This window comes from Setaria viridis, chromosome 7 (genome assembly GCF_005286985.2).
Source record: "Setaria viridis chromosome 7, Setaria_viridis_v4.0, whole genome shotgun sequence".
NCBI lineage: Eukaryota > Viridiplantae > Streptophyta > Magnoliopsida > Poales > Poaceae > Setaria > Setaria viridis.
Genome location: NC_048269.2, coordinates 33,657,924 through 33,683,726, shown reverse-complemented (window position 1 = coordinate 33,683,726; position 25,803 = coordinate 33,657,924). Strand labels below are relative to the sequence as shown.

At 45.2% G+C, this 25,803-nt stretch overlaps 3 protein-coding genes across 3 annotated transcripts; all 3 read left to right on the top strand.

The window, feature by feature from the left end:
- The first annotated feature begins 2,866 nt into the window (after positions 1-2,866).
- LOC117864004 (uncharacterized) lies at positions 2,867-6,082 on the top strand. Its single transcript, XM_034747964.2, has 3 exons — positions 2,867-3,054; positions 3,155-3,259; positions 5,229-6,082. The coding sequence occupies exons 1-3, from the start codon at positions 2,975-2,977 to the stop codon at positions 5,713-5,715; spliced, it is 672 nt and encodes a 223-aa protein (XP_034603855.1). The 5' UTR covers positions 2,867-2,974; the 3' UTR covers positions 5,716-6,082.
- A 143-nt stretch (positions 6,083-6,225) lies between these two features.
- On the top strand, positions 6,226-10,326 carry LOC117864928 (uncharacterized). Its single transcript, XM_034748996.2, has one exon. The coding sequence runs from the start codon at positions 6,697-6,699 to the stop codon at positions 9,232-9,234; it is 2,538 nt and encodes an 845-aa protein (XP_034604887.2). The 5' UTR covers positions 6,226-6,696; the 3' UTR covers positions 9,235-10,326.
- Positions 10,327-12,766: 2,440 nt separating this feature from the next.
- LOC117865642 (uncharacterized) lies at positions 12,767-14,118 on the top strand. Its single transcript, XM_034749869.2, has 2 exons — positions 12,767-13,326; positions 13,443-14,118. The coding sequence occupies exons 1-2, from the start codon at positions 13,016-13,018 to the stop codon at positions 14,029-14,031; spliced, it is 900 nt and encodes a 299-aa protein (XP_034605760.1). The 5' UTR covers positions 12,767-13,015; the 3' UTR covers positions 14,032-14,118.
- The last annotated feature ends 11,685 nt before the right edge of the window (positions 14,119-25,803 follow it).

The following is a 25,803-nucleotide window of genomic DNA, read 5'->3' as shown; positions in this document are numbered from 1 at the left end:
TAGATGATGACTGCTGGTTGCATAAATTAATTAACTAGGAATCCTAAACCAATTCAGCACCTGATTGTTATTTATTTTTTCCAGCAACCACTTGAACCCTACACATGGGGTGGTGGCATTATCAAAGCAATGTTATTTCAGTGCCGCATTTATCGCCTTTGAGAACACTTCCTGTTTTTTTCTTAAAAAAATAGAGAACAATTATTTTCTTAAGCCGAGTTAGATTCAAGAGACCATCTGTGAAAAGGAAGGGTTAAAATCGATCTGATGTGCGCAAGTTGGTGTTTCCAGCATTATGGCGTTAGGGGGAGGAGCTAATTTAGTTGAGTCCAAGTGGAATAATATTACTTTTCTTATTCTAACTTTTACATCATCATCAAAGAAAGCTTGGCACCACAGATCAGCTGTCATAAGATAGCACCGTTTAATTTCTATCTTAGGTCCCCTGAACAGATCTTAGCTTCCAGGAACCATCCCACCGCCCCCATCACAGGAGTACTACAGAAATTTGTTTAGGTAATCAGCAAGATTCTTCTCGCGAATCGATTAAGATTGGGCAATTTGCATGCAAACAGCGCAACAGCACATGGTAGCACCTTGCATCAACACCACCTTTTAGATAGTAGATCAAGTAGTTTGTCTTTGTTTTTCTCCATTAGGATCTAATTATTCAATTAAAGGCTGCTTGCATGTTCCAGGGCATCCCCGTTGTTTACGACTCATGCCCTGGGTGTGCTCAAGAAAGAACAAAATTAGCAGCCAACGTTGGAAGCTAGTTTGCCCTACATGGAGTACCAGCTCCTGATAAATGGCTTCAATATTACTTATGTAAATGGTCTGTTTACATATCTCTGCCAGCCTTAATATAGGTGCAAAGGGTAATTTAACAACTTTTGAAGGCTAATATAGAGTAAAGAATCATATTCATATATATTATTCTCTGCTCTCATTGGTTCCAAATATTTGACCCTTTTGATGCAACCATGCATACTGGGGGGAATTCAGTTTTCTACTGAGGTGGATATTCTTTGGTATCGGCAGTATTTTGCATTTTCTGACAAAGAATGGAGTATTTGAAAGTTGAACCATGATGTTTTAAAGCAGGTTCAGAATTCGCCCATTTGCTCCTCCCCTGAGCCTGATTGAGGTTAGGAACTGCATTGCAAAGATGATTTTTTTTTTGCAACAATTTGATAATAGAATAACACAACTGTCTTCTTCATTCCATAAAAAAGAAGAAAATAAATAAAAGAATGGTTGGGTGAGCTGTTTGTTTGTATGTGGATGTGTTTGATGCAAATAAACTAAGCTTGACTGTTTGAATCGTCCACCAGAATGTCCACTACCTCTCCTAATTCTGCAACAAAATAATGCGCGAGATGATGCGGCTACTTCTAAGCCACAACCTCAATGGCTAAAATATTAGTATCGTGTAATGTTATTAAAAGGACAAATTGCTGCTATTGATATGTGCTAATTGACAGCGTAATATTTAGTATATTTAGCGAGCAAAAGTTAGCCTTCTAGATGATGCACTAAATAAGGTATACTTTTGCTCGCTAAATATACTAAATATTCCGCTAATTTTGTTAGATCAGTATACCACTAATTTTGTTGCTAATGTCATGTTCCAACAGACTTTATTAGCCCATGAACAAGTGACAGTAATAAACTAATTACATGTTACAATTAAAAGGAAAGAAAAACCATGAACAAGTGAGAATGATAAACTAATTACAAGTTACAATAAAATGAAATTGTGTGTTTCTGGCTTTCTGCCTTGCTGAAAAGTGAAAATCACTCCCTGCTCCACTTGTAGCGGTGTTGCTTTAAGGTTTCTGTATTTAAGTTTTTGGAAGAGCGTAGAAGCACCTCGCAATTAGTCAAGTGCTTTTGTTTTATCATTATGCAAAGTTAGGAAGAAATATCTAGATCATGTCATTTTCAACAGCTCTCAGAGCATGTGTTTTCTTTCCATAAGGTCATTAGCATAGTAATTAATAGTACTTAATCAAGAGACAGTGACAGTATTGTTTTCGTTGTTTTGTGCTTCTCTTTGTTGGGACTGCTTTGAAAAAGACTACTTGGTCAAAGTTTGGATGAAGTATTATAAGCTGTTTATTGATTCCTATGCTAGCCTGTGCCGGTGGGATTGATCTTGATCCACCAAACCCAATATTGTGTAATAAAGCTGTGCCTCCCTTTTTATTTAACAAGTAATATAAGACCAAGCTGAGAGTCTTCAGAAATGTAAATAAATGCGGAGCCAGGGCATGAGCTAGCTGTTCTCTTGCACATGATTTGTATTGAGGTTTGCATCTGTTATTCAGATGTGGCGGGCTATCTGATGCCAAACTCATTCCGTCAGCTCACTCCGTTACTTATTACTGTCGGTTTGTTGTGCATAGTTGAAAGAAAGCATGATATGTAGTTTCTGGCTCTTTATTAATATACTCTATGACCAACTGTAGAATAGCTTATTCTGTGGCTAGCTCATCCAACGTTAAATAATTATGATAACTTCTAATCTAAATTATGGTATAATCGATTTATAGTAAATTACGACATACAAGAATGAACATATCAATTCTAGTAAGTCAACTATGGTGTGATTAATTAATCTTGACAACAATTTTTCTTACTGCAAAGGACAGTAGTGCTTGTAGTTGGTGGGGATAAACTTCAGAGGACTTCTACAGTTCTACCGTGCAGAACAAATTGAAGGAAGGATAATAAAATAAAAATGCATGAAGAAGAACAGCAGCGCCGTTAGAGTGAGCTCCAGAGGCTGCGACACGTGTTAACGTTGAAGAATGCTCCTGCACCGTCGTTGTTTAATGCTAAATAAAGGTTGTCAGAGTGTCGTAGCGCAGGCTGCCAAGTTCCCCCAAGAAACGTCTCCACACTCCCTCCCTCCCTCCCTCTTCGTCAGTTCAGCGTCCTCTCCGACCTTGTCTCCTTCATCATCCTTGCCATGGCTCTGGACTCTGTTCCTACTTATCTCAGAGACTTGGGATCCCACAGGGCTACCAGAACCCAGCAGCAAAGGGTCAGGTACGCGGAAACGTAGCCCCCTCAATTTCTGCTGCAAATTTGCTCGACTTCAGTTTCTTGATGCCTTTTCTTCAATCTCTGTTCTGTAAAAAATCGCCAGGAAAGATGAGCGCACCTGGACCTCGGACACTTATGCACCTTATGACGACGGGCACCAGTGGAGGAAGTATGGCGAGAAGAAGCTCTCTAACTCCAACTTCCCAAGGTTCGTATTCCCTCTTGTGCCTTCATCCCCTTGCCATGCAGTTTGAGTTTCTACCCCAGATAAGTTTTTTTTTTCATTTCAGTCCGTGCATGCATCCCCTTTGAGTGCAAGAACTTCTCATACTGTTGTCATGATACAGTTATCGCAAATGGTCAATTTATTTATTACTAGATCTGGAGTGAATTTGAACGACCTGTTGCTGGGTGAACTTAGGGTGGTTACCTGAAATCTTTGGAATTTAGGAACAAGCTTTGCCTTTGTTTTGAATGGATGAGTTCATGGTTTTCAGTACCTTTTATGCTATCCTGGCTTCCAGTAGTATAAATAAAGATGAACTATACATACTTCTATCTGTAATGCTGTAATTTTGTTCTTAAATGAAGCATGTTATGGTAGTTTTATGGGCACAATTTTTTTTTCAAGAACACACAGGAGAGCTGTGTATCTTTGTATTAGGAAGAAAATGGAGTTGTTACAACGCGGTCCTTTGCGGTCGCCGCACACACGCATGTTACATCACTATGGGACTATACGGCACAAGATTCAACCGAGAGACTGGGTGCCAAGCGAGCTAGCTAACTAGGAACTACTTGCTTGATCTCCCCGTCCTGGACCAACTGTTTTCGCGGTTGGCCATCCTGCTGCTGCCATGTATTTAGCTCCCGCTTGGATCCAAAGCTGTCCTTCACGCATGTTCATGTAATTAATCTTCAATTCTCACATACCTAAAATCTAAAGTTGCCTACAAATAGAAACAAATCTCTTTCTTTTGGTCAATATATATTCCTGTGTTCAGTTTGTGGGCCAAATACTTCTGCTGCCCCAAATCACATCACTGCTTGGTGTGCCTAATGTTTGTATATCAGGGGAAGGAAGGCATATATATGAAATTTTGTGTGGGTCGACTAGTCACTGCTTGGTAGAACAGCCAGTGTACAGGTGTCGCCATACCCTTGATTGATTGAAAAAAAAGGAGAAATGTTTGTCAACTAGAAATTGTTTTTATGTAATAGACAACTTGACTAGGAAAAGAACCTATAAAGTGGCAATTTCCTTTTTAATTGACAACTCAACTAGACAAACAAAAACTTGTAAAGTGTTACTTCCTATAGGAATATACAATTCACAAGTTGGCACCCTTATTACCTGTCATCTGCAACTAGTTTGAAATCTAATACTTCACTAGCAAACTAAAAGTTCCCTCATTTGTTTAGCACCCTTCTTGTTCAACTCAATTTTCAACTATTAGTGTGCACGCCGACAGTCTCTGCTATCCCTTTTTACTTTCTCGGATAGTGATTGGAATGCAGTGCAGACCCCATATATCTTGTTAGCTCATTAAGAGAATGTTAACAGATGGGAACTTTTGTTTATTTTTCTAAAAGGCGGTGGATGCAGTAGAAGAAGAGGTCCCAAAGGTGTTTTACTGATGCTGTTCCACCTAATTTAGGTACACTGAACGTTGATAGGCGGGGAAAGGATATGACTAATCTCTAATTCCAAGTACATCCCCCTTTACTGAACATAAACAGAAGTAAATTGTTGACACATGGATCATTACGCAAAGTTCAGTTCCAGAGCTGTAAATTTGTTAGGAAGAATAAAGTTGGCACAACAAAAGTGCAAAGAAGCCTTTGAAAGATGTTTTGCTGAATCTTTTAAAATAAATGAACTTTAATAGGACTATGTCGGCTTTACTCACTTTGATTAAACTCATTAGTGAATCGAGAAATTTATTTTTTTTATCATAGCAGTAAGAAGGGCAACACTGTGCCTCCTGCTGTCACATTGTGGGTAATTAGGGGTTAATTTTAGTATAGTGGTTATTGTAAAACAATGTGTTTGCTCTTAGATGCAGCTATTTACTTGTTAGTAAAATTAGTTAGATTGCAGCTATGATTTTGGCAAATAATTCTTCTCCTTCACTTTTTGAAGTAAAATTCTGAATTGGTGTCATTCTATTTATCAGGTTCTATTACAGATGCACCTACAAGAACGACATGAAGTGCCCTGCCACAAAGCAGGTGCAGCAGAAGGACACCAGTGATCCGCCATTGTTCTCCGTCACTTATTTCAACCATCACACCTGCAGCACCAGCTCAAATCCCTTAAAAGGAAATGGAGATACCGCAGCGCAGTCATCTTCAAGAAAGGCAGTATCAATCTGCTTCAGCCCACACACCGCCAGCGAGCAACCCACGTTCTTGACATCCTCGGCTCTGCCACAATCCCCTAGCATACATTCTTACAGAGGCAATCAACAACCAGAGAGGAACCCCTATGCAAGCCAGTTTCAGTGGACAGACACATCGTCACCTACAAGTAGCGGTCCGTTTATGTTGGAGGTTGACAATGTTTCAGGAGCAAGCGCTTCGTCCAGCAGCGCAGGTGCTCTGCCGAGGACATTGCTGCCGATCGGTCAGTCCAGATGCATCGAGTACTTCCATTTCTTGTGATGCTGACATGGAAGAAGAAGGTTATATAGATGCTGGGAGCCTAGGAGGCCGCTTGGTGCCAGTTTGGAGCGTCAAGTGCTGGGAGGCAACATTGTTGTCCTGCCTGAACCACAGGGACCCAACCTACAGATACCCATACGGATATTACTGCCTTGTTGCATAGTTACATTCATATTCAAGTTACATTTTTGTGCTTGAATGATGTGGAGAATGGTATTGGAGTTTGTTTTATTAGCTACATTTGTTTGTTTAGAGATGAGACTGGTATGGCTCGAATTCCTGAATCCTGACAGCAGGGTCCCTTGGTCATTCTCTGCTACTACTGAAATACTGAAGGTTACAGATTTATACAGTAATAGTTTTAAGATGTGTTCAGTTTTAGAAGCAAGTTGGTTTCTCTATCAAGATATTGTTAAGTTCAAATATTAACATAATACTTATCTCTTAAATATCGTCCGAATTTGTTCAAAGTTGAGTTGGAGATTTGAGACTAGGGTGGCTTCAGTGAACTTTTGCACAAACGGATGCAGTCAATGACTAATTGTGTCTCGAAGAAACTGTGATTGTGCGTCTGTTGAGATAGAAATTCAGGAAAAGCGTTCCTTTCTCTACATTGTTCGCTCAGCAACTGTTATGTGTTTCGGAACAAGTAAACTAGGGAATTCAGAGAATAACCAAAGGGAAAAGCGAATTCAAGAGCAGCAGCAGCAGCACGTTACTGCTACTCCTTCTCTGACGAAACTGAATAGAGGAAGCCATTGTGCTTCAGGTTCAGTGATACTGATGACCAGGAAAGGAGGTCCCTTTGCAGGCCTATGAGCCGCCGCTGTGGCGAGCCGACTGGCGCGCCGCCGCCGCGAGCTCCTTGGCCCGAGTGGCCACAGCACCCCAGCGTCGGCCATTGACCGCCTCGTCCAGCACCCTCGTCCACTTGTTTCCGTTTCCCTCGCCCACCTCCTCCTCCCGCCGCCGCCGCGCCAGATGCGCCTCCTCGCCGCGGCGGCGAGGCAACCCAAAACACCGCACCCTCTTCTCGTCGCCCTCCACCGCCTCCTCTCAACGGCTACCACCACCTCCTCCTACGATCCAACCGCGCAGTTCCTCCATCCCGACCACCGCCGCGTCCTCTCGCTGCCGGCGTCGCTCCGCCACGACGCCCTCCTCGCACTCGCGCGCCTCCTCAAGACCGCCCCGCAATGCCACCTCGCCCTTCACGCCGTCAGCCCCCCACGCTCCTCTGGCACCCCCTCCTCCACCCCACTCGCTGCCCGCTTCGCCGCCGCCTCCCGCCTCGCGGCGTCGGCGTCTGCGCTCCGCCCATTCGCCGCAATCCTCCTCGCGGCGCTCCTCCCGGCCGTCTCCCCGCACCTCCTTTCCTGGTCTACCTCCTACGGAAGCACCGGCGGAAGCGCTCGCGTGCGGTACGCCGCGCTCCGGCTCGCGCTCCACGCGTTTCTCGCCGCGGGCATGGCGGCCGAGGCGCTCCACGTTCTCGCGCGCGTCCGCCGCTCCGGGAATACGCCCAGCCTCTCCGCGCTGGCGGCATTGCTGCGCCTTCTCTTCCGCAGCGGGGAGGTCCGCGCTGCCTGGAACGTGTTCGAGGAAATGGCCACGAGGGGGCCGCGCCCGAGCCTTGCCATCTTCAACGCCATGGTCCTCGGGTTCTGCCACAGGGGAATGCTGCGCGTCGCCTCCGGGCTGCTTGGGGTCCTGGAAAAGAAGTTCAGAATCGTCCCGGATGTGTGCAGCTATAACATCCTCATCATGGGGCATTGTTTGTTTGGGTGGTCGGGGGACGCCTTCATACTGTTTGAGGAAATGCGCAGGGCAGGATGTGAGCCAACGGTCGTGACCTATAACATACTGGTGGATGTTCTGTGCCATGAGGGGAGGATGGTGGAAGCGAGGAGCCTGTTCAATGAGATGGCACAGGTGGGGATCAAAGCAAATACAATCACCTTCAATGTCTTGATTGATGGATATGCAAAGACCGGACAGATGGATGAGGCCAGTGCGGCCTATAAGGAGATGAAAGTGAGGGGATTAGTGCCGGATTCCTGCACCTTCAACATTCTTGCTGCTGGATCCTACAAGTTTGGGCATGCTGCCCAGTTAGTCCATGACCGTGAAATGTTTTGTTCAGATACGGCTGATGACTTGGATGTGTTGGTCTGTAGGCTTTGTTGGGATGGCCGATTGGATGGTGCCTGGGAGCTTCTGCGCGGTGCTATTGAGCAGGGTGTTCCAGTTAGTGTTGCTGGATTTAATGCGTTGATCGCTGCTTATAGCAAGGAGGGACTCCATGACACAGCTTTTCAACTATATAGAATTATGAACAAGTTGGGACTGGCACCTTCAACACATACTTTTTGTTACTTGGTAATGGGGCTGTGCAATCAAGGAAGGCTTGATGAGGCGCAGCTTGTTGTAGAACACATGGTCAGTAAGGGATATTGTCTAAGCACATCATTTACTATCTACTTGGATGCATCCTTCAGAGAGGGTGATGCAGTCCGTGCTTTGAAATGTTGGGATGATATGGAAAAAATTGGTCTGCAGCCTGATTTTATTGCCTTCTCAGCATATGTCAATGGCCTATGCCAATTAGATTACGTGAATGAGGCTTATCAGGCATTTGCTGAGATGACAACAAGAGGACTTGTACCGAACAATATTACTTACAACTCCATCATATCTGCATTTTGTCGGGCAGGCAATATGTCTGAAGCTTTGAAGTTACATCAGAAGATGAGGCAGAGTGGCCTTGTTCCTGATGTTTACACGAGCAACATTCTAATCGACGGCTTGTGCAGAGAAGGAAACTTGAAGATGGTGGACAACCATTTATTGGACATGTGCAGTAATGGTCTAATCCCAGACACAGTGACATACAATACTATAATCAATGCTTATTGCAGGGCTCAGGATATGAATGGCGCTATGAATTTCATGAATAAGATGTTTGCAGCTGGTTGTGAACCAGATATTTTCACATATAATATTTGGATGCATAGCCTCTGCAGCAACCATATGTTGAACCAAGCAGGGAAGGTGTTAGATGAGCTTGCTGCTATGGGTTGTCATCCTAATTCAGTTACATACAATACATTGATGGATGGCATTTGCAGTGATGTTCTTGATCGAGCTATGATACTGACTGGCAGGCTGATTAAGATGGCTTTTCAACCAAACACTATCACACTTAATGTTTTCCTTTCTCATTTCTGCAAGCAAGGGTTTGGGAAGAGAGCCCTTATGTGGGCTGAGAAGCTCAGAGAAGATTCTTTTGTTTTTGATGATGCTACTAGAAATATAATTGATTGGGCACAAAGGGAAATGGAGAATGATCCCCAGGCTAACAACGAGGACATAGATAGGTGCCTGTTTCTCGAGTTCTTAATGTTCATGACATATGAGACTATGCACAACAGCAGATTCTCCAAGGCTAGGCATGTGCCTACAGATAAAGGTTCTGATCCTGCTGGCACCAACATGATCGAAATTTTGGATGCTGGTTGATTAATGAATTTTATAACCACATTATTGGAAAAATCTTTTTGATAGTAGTGGTGCCTCTGGAAGGCTACCATATCACTACCCAGTACCCATTGCTGTTCAATATCTGCTATCAATCACTTTTGACTGTTTGAGGTGAAATTGGGCATGAAAGATTATGAAGCCATTTGCAATGGGGATTTGGGAACTGTCAAATCTCTGATCTGCTGTTCCAGCATTTCCTTGCTATGAATTTTGGGTGGTGATTGATGGTCGCATAGGCAGTGACAATTTGCAGTCTTCTGCCCACCTCACCCCAGCCACTGCTATAAACCACCTCGAACCAGAACGGACAAGAACAACCCCCACCCAAAATTGCAATGTAAAGAAATGTAGAGCCAGGGCATGAGCTACCTGTTCTCTTGCACATGGATTTGTGCTGACGTTTGGATTAGTTATTCACATGTGGCAGGATATCTGATGCCAACCTCACTCTGTCAGCTCCTTTCCGTTACTGACTTCAGCTCTTAAAATTATTTGGGAAATTTCCCATAGCATATGGAGATTTTTGATCCATTGATTATGAAGTTTGCCATGTTGTAGTGGCATTATATGACTCTCATAGATTTTTAGCTCCTAATAATGTTTTGGTGAAACTTGACAAAGGACGAGAGTATCTTTGTTGCTCCTGGTGCAAATCTTCAGCCCCAACCGAAACCCTGCAGAGCGCCAAAACGACCACCCAAACCGTGCAACAAAGTGATGAATCTATTATTGGTACAGGCATATTTACTGATGTAGTAGTTTGCTTGTTAAGCTTGCCAACACTTTTATAGAAGAAAACCCCAGGTGGCTCTCCTGACTTGAGGAAAGAGAAGGCATATTTTGAAGAAGAAGGTGCTTTTGAGCTCATGGACCAGAGGAATGGAACAGCAGTACCAACAGTTATAGGACCCCTGTAAAGCTAGGCTAGGCCTATAACTGACAGTCTTTTCTTTTATGTTCATATCTTTGTAGATACTTGTAAATACAGTAATAATGGTGTTTCAGTTTGGCCAATATCTAGACAAAGTTGCAGCTTGTAGCAGGAAATGCTGTGTCAGTTTCGTCTCTGAATCTTTTTGCAATATTTCAGTCATCTCTTAATATTTATATGATGGCTTCACTTTCAGACCAGCATAACATTTGTGACCTGAAAGTGTAGTTCTATTTTGTGCATCCACCAATGCTTGTTACTGCATTTCATGCATGATATTACTGCTGATTCTTGTTTATGCCTTTTTGAAACAGATGTCTTTGCCTGACAGCTTTTGATAATACAATACTTGGTCCTTTGGCATAGCCTTTTTTTTTTTGCTTGAATAAACTGCTGGTTGATCAGCATGTCATACTAGTTATTCTCAGATTTATGTTTAGTTGATTACCTGTAAAACATTCTTGTGAAGAAACTTAATTGCCCCCTGTCTCTGCAAATGTTCCAATAAGTGCTTGGGGAACTTGCATTAGGATTTGTTTTCTTCAGTTTGCTTACATTTCGACATCTATCGTACTATTACGTACTGAATTTTCATGCTTGATACATGCAGCTTGGAGCGGGAGAGCATATTGGGGGCGGTGGCATTGATTGGCTGGCACCTGGCATGGCTTCTGAAGTGCCCACTATGTAGATGTAGGAGTAGCTCAGGAAACTGAAACTCGAAGTGCCCTTTTCCTGGCAAAAGGAGGTCAAGGAACTTCCCATCCATTAACTTGCTTGCAGATTGCTTATGAGTTGATGCTTGGGACATAGGGTCTGTTTGGGAGCACTCCACTCCAGAAAAACCAGCTCCACTCTACCAGCTCCACACTTTTCTAGCTCCACTCCACCAACTCCAAAAAAAATATGGAGCTGCTACACGTGTTTGGCTAATGGCAGTGCTCCAGCTCCAAAAATATTAGCACTTGTTGTGAATGGTCTATTATACCCATGTGAATGGGTCCCACTTGTCAGTCTCCTTTTCTTCTCCTTTCTTCTCCTTCTCCTTTCTTCTCCTTTCTTCTCCCGAGCGGCGGGCGGCGGGCGTGGGGCGCGGCGGGCGGCGAGCGGCAGGCGGGCAACGTGGGGCGCAGGCGCGGCAGGCCGGGGCGGCGAGGCGGGTGGCGGGCGCGGGGCGTAGCGAGCGGCGGGCGAGCGGGCGCGGGGCGGCGAGCGGCAGGCGGCGCGGCGCGCGGCGAGCGGCGGGCGGCGCGGCGCGCGGCAAGCTGGGGCGGCGCGGCGAGCGGCAGGGAGGCAGGGACGGCACGGCAAGTCGGGCGACGGGATGTTTTCTTTTCATTGAATCGAACCGGTATGTGTGTAACGAGTGGCAATGGTGGGTAAATACCCACCAACTCCACGAGGAGGTCTGTAAAGGGAGTTTTTGGAGCACCCCTTGAGATACTCCACAAAAAACGTGGATCTACCCCCTTGCTCCACCTTTTTCCTGGAGCCGGAGTTGCTGGAGCTAGACGCGTTTGGCTGCGAAATTTTCGGAGTTGGTGGAGTGGAGCAATTTTTCGTGGAGTGGAGTGCTCCCAAACACCCCCATAGAATGTCGGTCTTGTGGCGCGTTCCATCCAAGATGAGTTTCACTTTCACGTGCGAAAGCACGGTGCGCCACGATCGAAGCACACACACGCATTAGTGGAGCCCTAATTTGTTCATCTCTGAATCCCTAGTGTGCTCGCCACTCCACCTGAAAGCATTGATGAAGTTTTGCTTTCATCAAAAGAAGAAAGAAAAGGTATGTGCATCATGCACGTGTACACATAAACTTCCGATTCGAATTATATGCAACCCCCATCGAGTCTCCCATGCATTTATTTTATTTGTCAATCCATGTACATATGCACGGAAGGTACAGAAAGTTAAGATATATACTGTATATATGCACTGCGTGTGGAAAAAAAGATATATGAGAGAGACACAAAGGGTGATCGAGGAACAAATCTAGCTAGGATAATCGCCGACCTGTGGTTGGAGTAGCTTGCACTGTCAACTGTGTATTGATCGCTCTTTTTCTACCGTCACTTACGTTGGCATGCATGACGGGTTTAACCTCACGTAAGCATTACGATCCGATAGCACTTCTTCCTTCCGGTGGGTCATAACCTAGCTCATCGTACGTACATCTCAATCGTAGCAGGCAGTGGGCGACTGTGTGCATTTGTAAGAGAAGTGATGTGGTGCGTCAAAATCCGAGAGGCTGGGTCATACTCACAGATTTTGAACACGTAGTGTTACATTATTGGTCCTATGAATATGATGTTTACCCGTCACCTTGCATTGAGGATCTGCAATTAACCTGATCGATCATATCATTAGTACTGAACCATACCTAATAAGTTGGCTCCTGTGAACGGGGAGCAGGACCATCATCAGCTGCAGCCTGCAGTTCTGACTCCGACTCCGACTGCTCTCGGCTTGTCAGTTGTCAGCACGCGTGCGCAGGGGTTGGAACTTGGAAGTATTTGTTGGAACGATATGATCATTAGTTTCTTCTGCTCAAATTTTGGGTGGGTCGATCCACTTGACTGCGTACGCGTCGTCAACGTACTCTGAGAAGGAACCAAGCTAGGGGCGCCGGGAAACCTTTGGTTATGACTGAGCCTGTTGTGTGTGCGTAGCAGTAGCACAGCTTCAGAAGAAAACTAAAGCAGGTTCAGAGAGGTTCCGGGCATCTTCACGCGTCTTGGTGGTCTACCCAGATATTGGAAGCTCACGTGTATATAAGCACGAGACCATGAGCTTAATACTCATCAGTCCAACTCCATAACCAGCTGATCGATGGGCGAGGGCGCGGTGAGGGAGGTGGCGCAGGTGTACGAGCGCATCAAGATCCAGCACCCTCTCCTCCTCCACTACTCCTCCTCGCATCATCATCAGCCGACGACCCAGCTGGCGCACAACCTCCTCAGCGACGCGCTGCGAGCCCTCAACCTCGCGCTCTCCGTCATGAAGCAACATCCTGCTGCTGCTGGTTCAGTCACACCAAGAATCGTCAAAGCTGCAGAGCCTCAAATCTCACCGCCCAGACCAGCATCTGCCGACTCCCAAGCAATAGTGACCAGCACGGCAAGAAGCGGCAAGAGAAGAAGGTGTGTGCCGCCCGATCGATCGACTAGCCATGTTTATAATTCTTCCTAACTTAACATTGTTCGATTTTCATGTGTAACTGGCCTCTTTACTGACTACTACAGTATATATTTGCCAGATCATCGGTGATGATGGAAGGCAAAAAATCATCATGGGTCAACTTTACCACCGTGCCTTACGAGGATGGCTACGGGTGGAGGAAATACGGCGAGAAGAAGATCAACGGCACCAGCTACACCAGGAGCTACTTCAGGTGCACCTACAAGGACGACACAGGTTGCCTGGCAACAAAGCACGTCCAGCAGAAGGACTGTAACAGTGACCCTCCCATGTTCCAAGTCACCTACAACAACGGCCACACTTGCAAGAACTTCACCACCACCACAGCTGCCAATAACAGCGGCAGTAGTAACGATCTTGCACTAATAGGTTGCTGCAACAGCAGCGAGGGAGTAACAATAATCAGTTCTCGAAATAATGGCCATGCCGGCGCCGCCATGAATAATATCAAGCAAGAACAACCGCCAGTGCTGCTGCCGCCTCCACTCGAGATTTCTGCTCTCCCTTTCGATGCATCTCGATCCGGCGAGTCCTGGGATCAATATTCTGCAGGGGACGTGGCGCAGATAGAGGAAGCATCAGCTGGAGATGGCCTTCTCGATGATCCGGAGCTTTTTGTCCTGTGCACCAGCTTCAAGGTCTACTAGCTAAAATTTAACAAAACTTAGGGTTTTTTTTTATGAAAGCTAGTTTATATTTGTTTTAAGATAACGAGAAACTATAGGATTACGCGAGAGGTAGTCATCATATATGTGTGCACATCGCGTGTGGAAAACAAGTGCTGGCTGCTGATCCTATATATATTGGACGACAAGTAAATTAAAGTAGCTGGTAGAAGAGGGAAAGGACCGAGGGGAAAGGAAATCTAGTGAGGGATCCGCGCGCGTTGGCTTTTGATTATTGGAGTTGCAACTTTGACCGCACGTAAGCATGACAAACACCATCTGATGTCAAAAATCAAACATTAATTCTATTTTCGTATATTAATGAAAGGCATAGTTCTTGCCAATTTCTTTTAAAAAAGTACTGCTACCGCATGGACGTCCGATGGGAATTTTCCCATTGGACGCTCCATTGCAACATCAAACAAAACATATGCAATATCGAAAATCTATAATTGCAACATTGAAATATATGCGAAAAAATGACTACATCATTCAACTTTGGGATAGAAAATTCCCGCCGCAACATGAACACTATGTTTTATGCAACATTCACTGTGAAACATGCGGAAACAATAGTTGTAAGATCGATACTTAACTATTGGAATGTATATCGAGCTGTCCAATTTTTTTAAAATTCCAAACGTCTGTTACCATTAAAAAAAATGTCAAAATCAAGCATCATTCCTGAGTTCCCATGGATTTTTAGGCCAAGAATCAGGACTGGACTACGGCAGGCTCCTTCATTGGCAAATACTCTCATCTACGTATTTCATAACATATATTCCACGACCACTATTGCGCACTAACGAACAAACAAACTTAATTCCAATGCAAAAGGTATGGTACATCAACATAAATTATATGTGTGTTTGAGCACTTCAAACACTCAAATCTTAAATACTCTACATGAATTGGTCTTTTGGCCTCTCAAATTAAAAAAATCACACCTGTGGAATCGAAAGATAACTGGCAAATGAGATGGGACCTTCATTTTAATTTCATTCTGACAACAACCGTATAATTTCTCATTGCATTATATGCATATGGAATGTATGCTATATATGATAGCTAGAGTACATGTCTAAGATTCTAATCAATACATAGGTTGCTGTCAGGATGCTCCGATCCGCACTACGTGTCTACCTAGCTATGCAGGAGAATGTATGTACATTATATACTACAGTATTGTACACTAAGAATATATAGTACTCCCTCCATTTCAAACTATATTTGTCGTTTTGACTTTTTTTAAAATACATAAATTTTACTTATGTATCTAGATATAACATATATCTAGGTACATAGCAAAGCTATGTGTCTAGAAAAATCCAAAACAACATACAATTTATAACGGATGGAGAGAGTATAGGCTAAGATAATCCTATAACGATATATGGGGCCTGCAGTTTTTAAAAAAAATGTACTGGCCCATGCAACTTGCAAGTTGTTTGTGCTGTTTATTTTCACGTACGCTTTATTGAATTGACCAAGTACCAGCTATTAGCTAGACATCGCAGACCAGGCTTTGTTGTGGTCTATCCTTGAGTGTAGATGCATGAACCCTAGTCAGTCTATATCCCTGAGGTCTTGTGTGGCATTTCGCTCATGCAGGACGCCGATAGGCCGGTCTCACTTTTTATCATGTGAACGCACGCTGCTCCAGGATGAGAGAACATACGGTAGTGACTACAGAAATCAAGCATCCCCTAATTAGTTTTTATCTCCCACTATATATCTAGGTTGATCTTCTCGCCACCTGAAAGTTTTCCTTTCATCAAAGGAAGAAAGCCTTTTTGTATGTACCATGTGTGCCGATTTACTTGATGCTTGAAGAATCGAGAGGTGAAGCTTGACGTGATAACTAAAGCAAACTGAAACTGGTGCAGTACGTTTGGAACGAAGAGGTGAAACCGAAATTTTGCCACACCTACCTTGTGGGATTGTGCATGTTAATGATAGTTGGCCAAGATGAAGTGGCAATTATAGGTGTGTCAAATCCTTAAGCATACCCATTTCCGGGAGGGAAATCAAAAGCAAGTAAAGTAATCATGAGTGGAATTGAATCTGCACGGAAGGTACACGAGTGCTGTACTACTCAGCCTCTTTAGGGAAATTAATTGAAGCAGCAGCAGCAAAGTTACGCGCTACATATGGATTTTTATATGCTCTGCGTGTGGAAAGGGGAGTGCACATACAAATTGTATATAAACGACAGGCAAACTAACGGCAACATGCATGATGATGAAAGAATGGGGAAAAGGGTGGGGTGCAAATCTAGGGAGGATCCGACATTACATTGGTCGCTCTTTCTGTCCTCACTTACGTAGGCAGGGATGACGTGCTTACTCTAACGTTGGCATTACGATCCAATAATTATTCTTTGTTGGGGCAAATCTTGAGAGCCCTGGAAAGAGAGCCAAGCGTAGGGACGAGCATGAGCAAAAGCAAGAAACAAGTAGCCATTGTGTGCAACAAAAAAAAAGAGCATATGATGACGTAGTGACAGAGTACATTGTTGGTGCATAACTACATTCACCAAGGTCTAAATTCTAATGCATATATATAAAAATGTAAATGGATGCTAGAGCTCCAATCTCAAAAGGATGAAAAATGACCCCTGCCCTGTGTAAATAAAGGAACAATAATAGTGGCACGCACGTGACAGAATTGGCTGCTTGTAACAATCTAGTATGTACATGGTGCAGTGCAGTAGATTAAATAAAGTAGGGAGCAAGTTTGTATTATATTTTGATGGATCGCACCTAGTAGTACCAATCATCATTGTAATCTATCGCTACTTTTTTTTAACGAACCAGGTAGAAGAGCTGCCGCTTATATTAAAAAGAAGAAGTCCAGACTAGATAAATGCAAACGATCAAAATTGGGAAAAGGCAAAAAGGAAAAAACTAAACCAATAAACAAAACAATAGAATGAACTCAGCAGCAATCAGCATCGCGTCAGAAGAGCGGAGAGATGTTTCGCTCCAGCCATAATCCACAAGACGGCCTCGTCTTTGATTCTCTCAAAGATCATGTTGATAGTAGACTCCGTACCGTTAAATATTCTCATATTCCTTTCTCTCCATATCGTCCATGTAATTAGCATGATTAAAGTGCGCATGCCTCTCCTAGAGCAGGAATTTGCTCCCACTCTCATCAGCCACCAGTGGTGCAGCGTATCTACCCGTTGCCAAGCTGTTGGGTGGATTGCTGGCGCTGACAGCCACTCCGCCACCATGGCCCAGATTCTTGTTGTGACCCGGCACTCGGCGAACAGGTGCAACGCCGATTCTTGTGAGCTTCGACATAGTGGGCGGGTAGCTTGATTTGGCCAGCCCCTTTTCTTCCTGTTAGCAGTCCATAGGCGATTATGAACTGCGAGCCAGGAGAAGGTTTTGCAGCTCCTAGGAGCCCATATTTTCCAAATCAAGCCGTCAAAGTTGGTAGATGCCGAACCAATGAACTGTGCATCATAAGCGGATTTGGCAGAGTAATTACCATCTGCATTAAACTTCCTAGTGATTTCATCTTGGACACCCGGGCGCAGTGCCACCTGTTGAACAACCTACCACAAAAGGACGAATTCTCGAAAGTGCTGTACAGAGAACCTGCTGTGGTGTATATCCCAGATCCAAGTTCGGTTGTGAAGCGCATCCCGTAGACTCCTGTTCTTTCTTTTTGATATCAAGAAAATACCCGACGCCAAGTCCTTTGACCTTTGGCCTTGTACCCAGCTGGCACTATCCAAAAAGAAGTCTTTGCTCCATCACCTACGTGGATGCGTGTACATGCTGCAACAAAAAGAAATCTTTGCTCCATCACCTAGGTGGATGCGTGTACATGCTGCAAAAGGTTTCCTATCCGTGTTGTTACACGGAATCTTGGAGTCCACCGAAAACTTGTCTTCCACTACCCACTCGTTCCTGTAGATGGTCGTCTGGTCAGACACGATGTATTCTTATATTAATTAAGGTTGTACAACGTACAACACGTGTTTAATTATACTAATCTTGTACAATGATATTAATGCATGTCAGTGCACATCGACGGTTGCTGCAATGCAATGCAAGTTTGTTAATGGCAAGCTGCGTATACGCGTCGTCAACTCTGTCGATCCGGAAACCTTAGTTTAGGACTGAACTTGCGTCAGTGTGTGTGCGTGTGTAGCAATAATTAAACACATTGGAAACAAAGAAAAGGCTCCGAGCTTCATATTCCAAGCATCTTCTTCTTGGATTATTAGTGCCCTGCTGATCCCACACCTCGGATCAGCTAGCAGCTTAATTATAGTATAGTGATCAAGCTAACCTGCTCCTGGACCTACCAGCTGCTTGATGTGCATCTCGATCACCTGTCGATCGAATTCCACACGCGGTCTGGTGATCGAATGCCACCGTCGGCGACAACCCAGCTGGCGCAGAGCCAGCCTCCTCAGCGACGCGCTGCGAGCCCTCAACAAGCAATAGCGACCATCACGGCGAGAAGAGCCAAGAAACGAAGGTGAGTAGCCTCTCGATCGAGTGCACATGTTAATTCTTGCTCAATAATTAGCTAGCTTTATTTGTAAGTTGTTAGATTGATCTCCTCCCCAATGGGCCCAAAGGCCCATAGGGACCCTGATCCGCGCCCTGATCGGGGGTGCTCACCCTAGCATTGGGTGGTGGGCCCCTGTCGCGCTGCGCTATATAAACAGGGTGGGGGATCCGGCTCGGCTCACGAGGTTCGCCGCAGCCAGCCGCCCCACCGACACACCTACCGATCTAGGTTTGCGCAGTAGCGGCGGGAAGCACCACCGCCACCTCACCGGCGACCGGACTCGGCACTGCGCGTCGCTGCCTTGCGCAGACTTCCCCAAGCGAACCAGTGATGGCCAGCAGCTCTGCTGCTCCCACCCCTAGGGGTGAAGGTACCCCTATCTCTCTCACTCTCTCTCGGCACCCACCAGGAACACCATGACCCTCATGTTATTTATGATCCTGACTAGATGTGCATCTAGAGATCCTAGGCACGACACTAACAATGGTATCAAACACCTCACTAGAAGCTCTTCTAGATCGGGAAAAAGAAGTAGATCGAAAAGAAACAGAAAAAGTATAACCCTAACCCTAACCCTAGATCTAAAGAATGAAAGCGGCGGCTTACCTGTCGCCGACTTCACCGTCGCACGTCCACCGACGGCGAGCGGCAAAGGCCGGCCGAGCCTCGGGCTCGCCGGGGAAAAGGTCCACCCGAACCGCCGGCGCATCCGCTCGGGGCTCGGGGGGGGGGGGGGGTGAAACAGCACCACCAAAGGACCGCTCGACGGCAGCGCGCCCAACCTCGCGGTGGACGCGCGCGCCGGCGAGGGGACCCGCGGTGGCGCCGGCCCTCCTCCGTGGTCACCATGGCCCTCTGGATCTCGATTTTTCGGGAGGCTCAGAGGGAGAATGGGGGGAGGCAAGAAAGAGAAAGGGGAGGGGGCTGCCGTGGCCGTGCGCCGGCAGGGTCATCCCTCCACCGCCACCGCCGGCCATCGCCGGGCGCGGGAGAGACAGCCCCCCCCCCCCCCCCCGCCGCCACGGCGGGAGCTCGCGGGGGAAAGAGGAGAAGAATGCGCTAGGGTTTCCGGGGGAGCCGACCATCGGGCGGTTTTGATTCGCCAAAAATGCCGCTGGACCGTCGGATTTGGACGGGCGGTCGAGATCGATCGGGCCGGAAACGGCCCAGGCGGGAGGCGGCAGCAGGCCGCATTCGCGGCCCAGGCCCACGCTGCGGCCTGTGAACGCAGCCGCGTGGGAGGGCCAGCGCCTTAGCGGGCCGACGGCGTCGCGCAAGCGGGCCGAGCGCGGGAACGGGCTGTGGGCTGTTTTCGCTGCTGGGCCGAAAAGGAAGTTTTGCACAGTAACGCCTAATAATTAGTTCTTTCTATTTCCAGAAGCTTTTAATTGATGTTTTTTGTATAGTTTTAGTCTCTAATCTAATTTGAACCAACGGGATAATTTGTATTAGAGATTAATAAAGTTTGTACAGTGGTTTTGCTTCTGAAAATAGATTTATTTCACAGTTTCCGCTGCAAAAGTCATATTCATTGCTCTATTTAAATTTATTTTGAACCAACGAGACAATTAAATTTGTGAGAGCATGATAAAGTTAATTAGATTATGGTGCTGTTATTTTCTGACCAACGTTGTTAATAACTGTATCATGATTTAAAAAGTTTTTTTTGATGCTTTTATTTCTATTTCTGCCCAACGGTGATATAGTTTTAAATTGCATAAACAGTTGTATGTTTTATTTTTTGACCAACGTTGGAAATAAATCATGCAATTGTTATTATGATCTCACTTTGGATTGCAAATTTCAAGATCATTCAACTTAATGGCTTGTCTCAAAGAGATACCCATTCTGAAAGGCAACAACTATACAGAATGGAGGAAGAAGATTGAGTTCTCCTTCGTTTGTGGAGAAGTTGACTGGGTGCTGACTACACCGTGGCCACAAGCTCCACAGAAGCCAGTGAGGGCTGAAGGTGATGATGATGCTGCATGGCAGCAAAAGGAAAGGGACTATGCTCCACTGGAGTTGGCATACACCCTTGAAAACAAATAGTGGACCACTGCCAACAAGAAATGTATGGCTTTGGTAAAGAATACGATTGAGCCTGCTATTTTGGGCTCGATCACAGAGTGTGACTCCGTCACAGAGTACCTCGAGAAGATAAGGAATCAGTTCACTGGTTCCTCAAAGATATACGCTACCCAGCTGTTCAAGCAGCTGGCCACAGAGAGGTACAATGGAGGAGGGACTGGCATAAGAGATCACATCATGAGGATGTATAACTTGGCAGCACAGTTGAAGCCAATGGATCTTGAGCTCAAGTCTGGGCACATTATTCATTTGGTTTTCGCTTCTCTGCCAAAAGAGTTTGACACTTTTGTTGTCAATTATAACATGCAGCCAGAACAGTGGGATATGGAAAAAATGATAGCCATGTGCGTGCAGGAAGAGGACAGACTTAGATCCTCATATGGTGGTTCATTGCACTATGTAAGGACAACAGGAAAAAGATTGCTAACTCCTCTTTCAAGGCACGAGGAAAGGCTCCTATGCAGCAGAATCACCAAAAGCCTCTCACAGTAGACAAAGATCAATGTCTACACTGCAAGAAAAAGGGGCACTACAAGAAAGACTGTCCCGACTGGTTAAAGTCAATAATGGCAAAAGGAGGTGAGAATACTATTTCCTTTGTAAATGAATCCTTGTATACACAGTATTCGAAATCTACTTGGTGGATTGACTCAGGTGCAACTGTTCATGTTGCAAATTCTTTACAGGGATTCCGTTCGACGAGGACTACGCAAAGAAGCGAAAGATGCGTTGAAGTCACAAATGGAGTCCAAGCAGAGGTTGAAGCTGTTGGCGATGTCTCTCTAGAGCTAGTTGATGGTTTCATGCTTGTACTTAGAGATGTGCTTTATGTTCCTTCGTTACACAGAAACTTGATTAGCATTTCACGTATGGACCATGATGGATATGAATGTCATTTTGGAAATGGAAAGTGTGCCATTTGGTTCGATAATGCATGTGTTGGTGTTGCCATCCTTCACAATGAGTTGTATTTATTATCACTGCGTGAAAAAGTAAATTCTGTGTGTGATGTGAACATGAATGTATCCTCGTCAGAGAAAGAAACGAAGAAAAGAAAGAGAACTCATGAAATATCGTCGAAATTATGGCACTGTCGTTTAGGCCATATTTCGAGGGGGAGAATAGAAAGACTAGTTAAGAATGAAATTCTTCCTCAATTAGAGTTCTCAGACTTAGAACAATGCGTTGATTGCATTAAAGGAAAGTTTGTAAAGCAAATTAAAAAAGGCGCTAAACGTAGCACAGGAGTTTTAGAGATAATCCACACTGATATTTGTGGACCATTTCCTGTGAAAAGCGTGGATGGCTATGACTTGTTCATAACATTCACAGATGATTACTCCTGTTATGGTTATATTTATCCAATTAAAGAAAGATCAGAAGCGCTGGATAAATTTAAGATATTTAAAGCTGAAATTGAAAATCAGCATAACAAAAGAATCAAAATAGTAAGATCCGACCGTGGGGGGAGGTACTATGGTCGACATACCCCATTTGGCCAAGTTCCTGGACCTTTTGCAAGGTTTTTGCAGGAAAATAGCATAGTAGCCCAGTATTCGATGCCGGGCGAGCCTCAGCAAAATGGAGTAGCTGAAAGGCGTAACCGTACACTGATGGATATGGTGCGCAGCATGATGAGTTATTCCACCTTATCATTGGGACTGTGGATGGAGGCGTTGAAGACTGCCATTCACATTCTAAATAGAGTGCCAAGTAAGTCGGTGCCCAAGACACCGTATGAACTATGGATAGGAAGAGTACCCTCACTAAACCACCTGCGTGTGTGGGGGAGCCCAGCTGAGGCCAAAGTATTTAACCCAAACATCGGGAAGCTAGATCCTAAAACAGTAAGTTGCCACTTCATTGGCTATCCGGAAAAATCAAAAGGTTTTCGTTTCTACTGTCCAGACAGATATACAAAGTTTGTAGAAACGAGACAAGCGATTTTCTTAGAGGATGAGATGGTGAGGGGAGCATGGTAGCTCGAGAGATTGATCTTGAGGAGAAGCGGGTGTGTGCACCTAATCCGATGATTCAGGAACCATTCTTCTCACTACCTATTATTCCCGCACTAATAGTTCCTGAGGTCGTGGTGCAAGCACCCGCTACAGTCCCTGATATTGTGGTGCAGGCACCTGCTGTGATTCCACCCGTGGAAACGATGAGTGAAGTTTTGGAACCTGTCCTTCAGGAGCCAACTGAACCCATCATTACACATGAGGAAGAGTTGTAGCAGCCACCTCTGAATAATGTGCCACAAGTAGAGGCACAGAATGTGCCCGAAAGTGAGGGGCCTAGAAGGTCTCAAAGGGTCAGAAAATCAGCTATCCCTGATTACTATAAAGTTTATAATACAGAATAAGTTCATATAGAAGGTGATCCCACTTCATATGAGGAAGCCATGAAAAGTGTTCACTCATCGAAGTGGCTAGAGGCCATGGAAGATGAGATGAATCGATGAGTTCCAACAATGTTTGGGAACTTGAAGAGATTCCTAAAGGAGCCAAAACAGTAGGCTGTAAATGGGTCTACAAGACTAAACGTGACTCCAAAGGGAATATAGAAAGGTATAAGGCGAGACTTGTGGCAAAAGACTTTACACAAAGAGAAGGAATAGATTACAATGAAATGTTTTCTCCTGTCTCATGTAAAGACTCCTTCAGAATCATAATGGCACTAGTTGCACATTTTGACTTAGAGTTACATCAGATGGATGTAAAGACGGCATTTCTAAATGGGGATTTAGAAGAAAATGTCTACATGAAACAACCAAAGGGTTTTATCATGGAAGACAAAAAGAATATGGGATGTCGTCTAAAGAAATCCATTTACGGATTAAAGCAAGCCTCTAGACAGTGGTATCTAAAGTTTAATGATATAATCAAGAAATTTGGGTTTCAAGAGAATATTGAGGACAATTGTGTCTATGCAAAGTTCAAAAATGGGAAATACATTTTCCTAATTCTGTATGTGGATGATATCTTACTTGCAAGCAGTGATATCAATCTAATGCAAGAGACAAAGAAGTTTTTGTCCTCAAACTTCGATACGAAGGATCTTGGTGAAGCATCATATGTTTTGGGCATAGAAATTCACCGAGATAGACTGAATGGGGTCCTTGGATTATCGCAAAGGGCATATTTAGAAAAGGTTCTAAAGAAGTATAATATGCATGCGAGTAAGGCCACACCTGCTCCCATAGTCAAGGGCGATAGTTTTGGGAATTTTCAATGTCCCAGGAACCAGTACGAGATCGATCAAATGAAAGTGGTTCCATATGCTTCAGCTGTCGGAAGCTTATAGTATGCTCAAGTGTGCACTCGCCCTGACTTAGCTTTTGTCACCGGGGTTCTTGGTAGATATCAAAGTAATCCAGGTATCGAACACTGGAAGATGGTAAAGAAAGCATTGCGCGACGCGCAAGGCATAAAAGAACTCATGCTTACATATAAGAGATCTGATTCCCTAGAGATAAAAGGGTATTCAGATGCAGACTTTGCGGGAGACAAAGATGATAGAAAATCCACGTCCGGATACGTATTCACTCTCGCAGGAGGAGCTATCTCATGGAGAAGCTCAAAACAGAAAGTAACTGCGTCATCAACGATGCATGCAGAATTCATAGCATGTCATGAGGCCACGGGGCAGGCAATGTGGCTAAAGAAATTTATACCCGGATTGAGAGTGGTTGACTGTATTCACAGACCACTAAAGATGTACTATGACAATGAACCAGCAGTATTCTATGCTCACAACAACAAATCAAGCAATGCTTCCAAAACCATTGAGATAAAGTTTTATGTTGTGAAAGACAGAATCCAGGATCGCACTATAAGTCTCGAGCATATAAGAACAAAAGATATGCTTGCGGATCCGCTCACGAAAGGCTTACCACCCAATGTGTTCAGAGAACACTTAGCCGGCATGGGTTTAAGGGAAAGCCTATGATTCCTGGATTGGAAAAGGCCCAAAAGAAATGGAATTGTTTCAAAATAGAGAGGTGTGTTGTAGCGGTTGATTCTATCGGCGATTAAGCTGTGACGATGAGGCATGCTCTACATATTAATCTACGATGAAACGAATAAAAGCGAAAAGTGTAAAGTTAAAAGTAATGATGAGATCAAGGGGGAGAATGTTAGATTGATCTCCTCCCCAATGGGCCCAAAGGCCCATAGGGACCCTGATCCGCGCCCTGATCGGGGGCGCTCACCCTAGCATTGGGTGGTGGGCCCCTGTCGCGCTGCGCTATATAAACAGGGTGGGGGACCCGGCTCGGCTCACGAGGTTCGCCGCAGCCAGCCGCCCCACCGACACACCTACCGATCTAGGTTTGCGCAGTAGCGGCGGGAAGCACCACCGCCACCTCACCGGCGACCGGACTCGGCACTGCGCGTCGCTGCCTTGCGCAGACTTTCCCAAGCGAACCAGTGATGGCCAGCAGCTCTGCTGCTCCCACCCCTAGGGGTGAAGGTACCCCTATCTCTCTCACTCTCTCTCGGCACCCACCAGGAACACCATGACCCTCATGTTATTTATGATCCCGACTAGATGTGCATCTAGAGATCCTAGGCACGACACTAACATAAGTGAAATCAATGACCTATCTCTGTTCGGTTTGCACATCACGTAAGCTCTTCACTGACCCTTGCATGCGATTCTGCAGATCATCGGTAATGGAAGGGAAAACCTCATCATGGGTCGACTTTACCAACGTGCCTGAGGACGGCTACTAGTGGAGGAAATACGGAGAGAAGAAGATCAACGGCACCAGCTACACCAGGAGCTACTTCAGGTGCACCTACAAGGACGACACAGGTTGCCTGGCCACGAAGCACGTCCAGCAGAAGGATAGCAGCGACCATCCCATGTTCCAAGTCACCTACCACAACAACCATACTTGCAACAACTGCACTAAAAATAATACCACACCTGCCAACAACAGCAGCAAGGGAGCTGCCATGAATATCAAGCAAGAACCACCAGCAGTTGCAGTGCTGCCTCCTACTCTTGTCGAGGCTTATTCTGACCTTCCTTCTTTCGATCAAGATCAAACGCCGCCGTGCCAACAAGCAGAGCCATCGCCATTTCCTATCGGTATGCAACAGCCCTGGTGCGGTACCGCAACGT

Bases quoted from the DNA above. Each gene is read 5' to 3' on its own strand.
- LOC117864004 (XM_034747964.2), top strand. From the start codon at position 2,975: ATGGCTCTGGACTCTGTTCCTACTTATCTCAGAGACTTGGGATCCCAC. The intron at 3,055-3,154 runs GTACGCGGAAAC...AAAAATCGCCAG, and splicing joins ACCCAGCAGCAAAGGGTCAG to GAAAGATGAGCGCACCTGGA. The intron at 3,260-5,228 runs GTTCGTATTCCC...TCTATTTATCAG, and splicing joins TCTAACTCCAACTTCCCAAG to GTTCTATTACAGATGCACCT.
- LOC117864928 (XM_034748996.2), top strand. From the start codon at position 6,697: ATGCGCCTCCTCGCCGCGGCGGCGAGGCAACCCAAAACACCGCACCCT.
- LOC117865642 (XM_034749869.2), top strand. From the start codon at position 13,016: ATGGGCGAGGGCGCGGTGAGGGAGGTGGCGCAGGTGTACGAGCGCATC. The intron at 13,327-13,442 runs GTGTGTGCCGCC...TATATTTGCCAG, and splicing joins AGAAGCGGCAAGAGAAGAAG to ATCATCGGTGATGATGGAAG.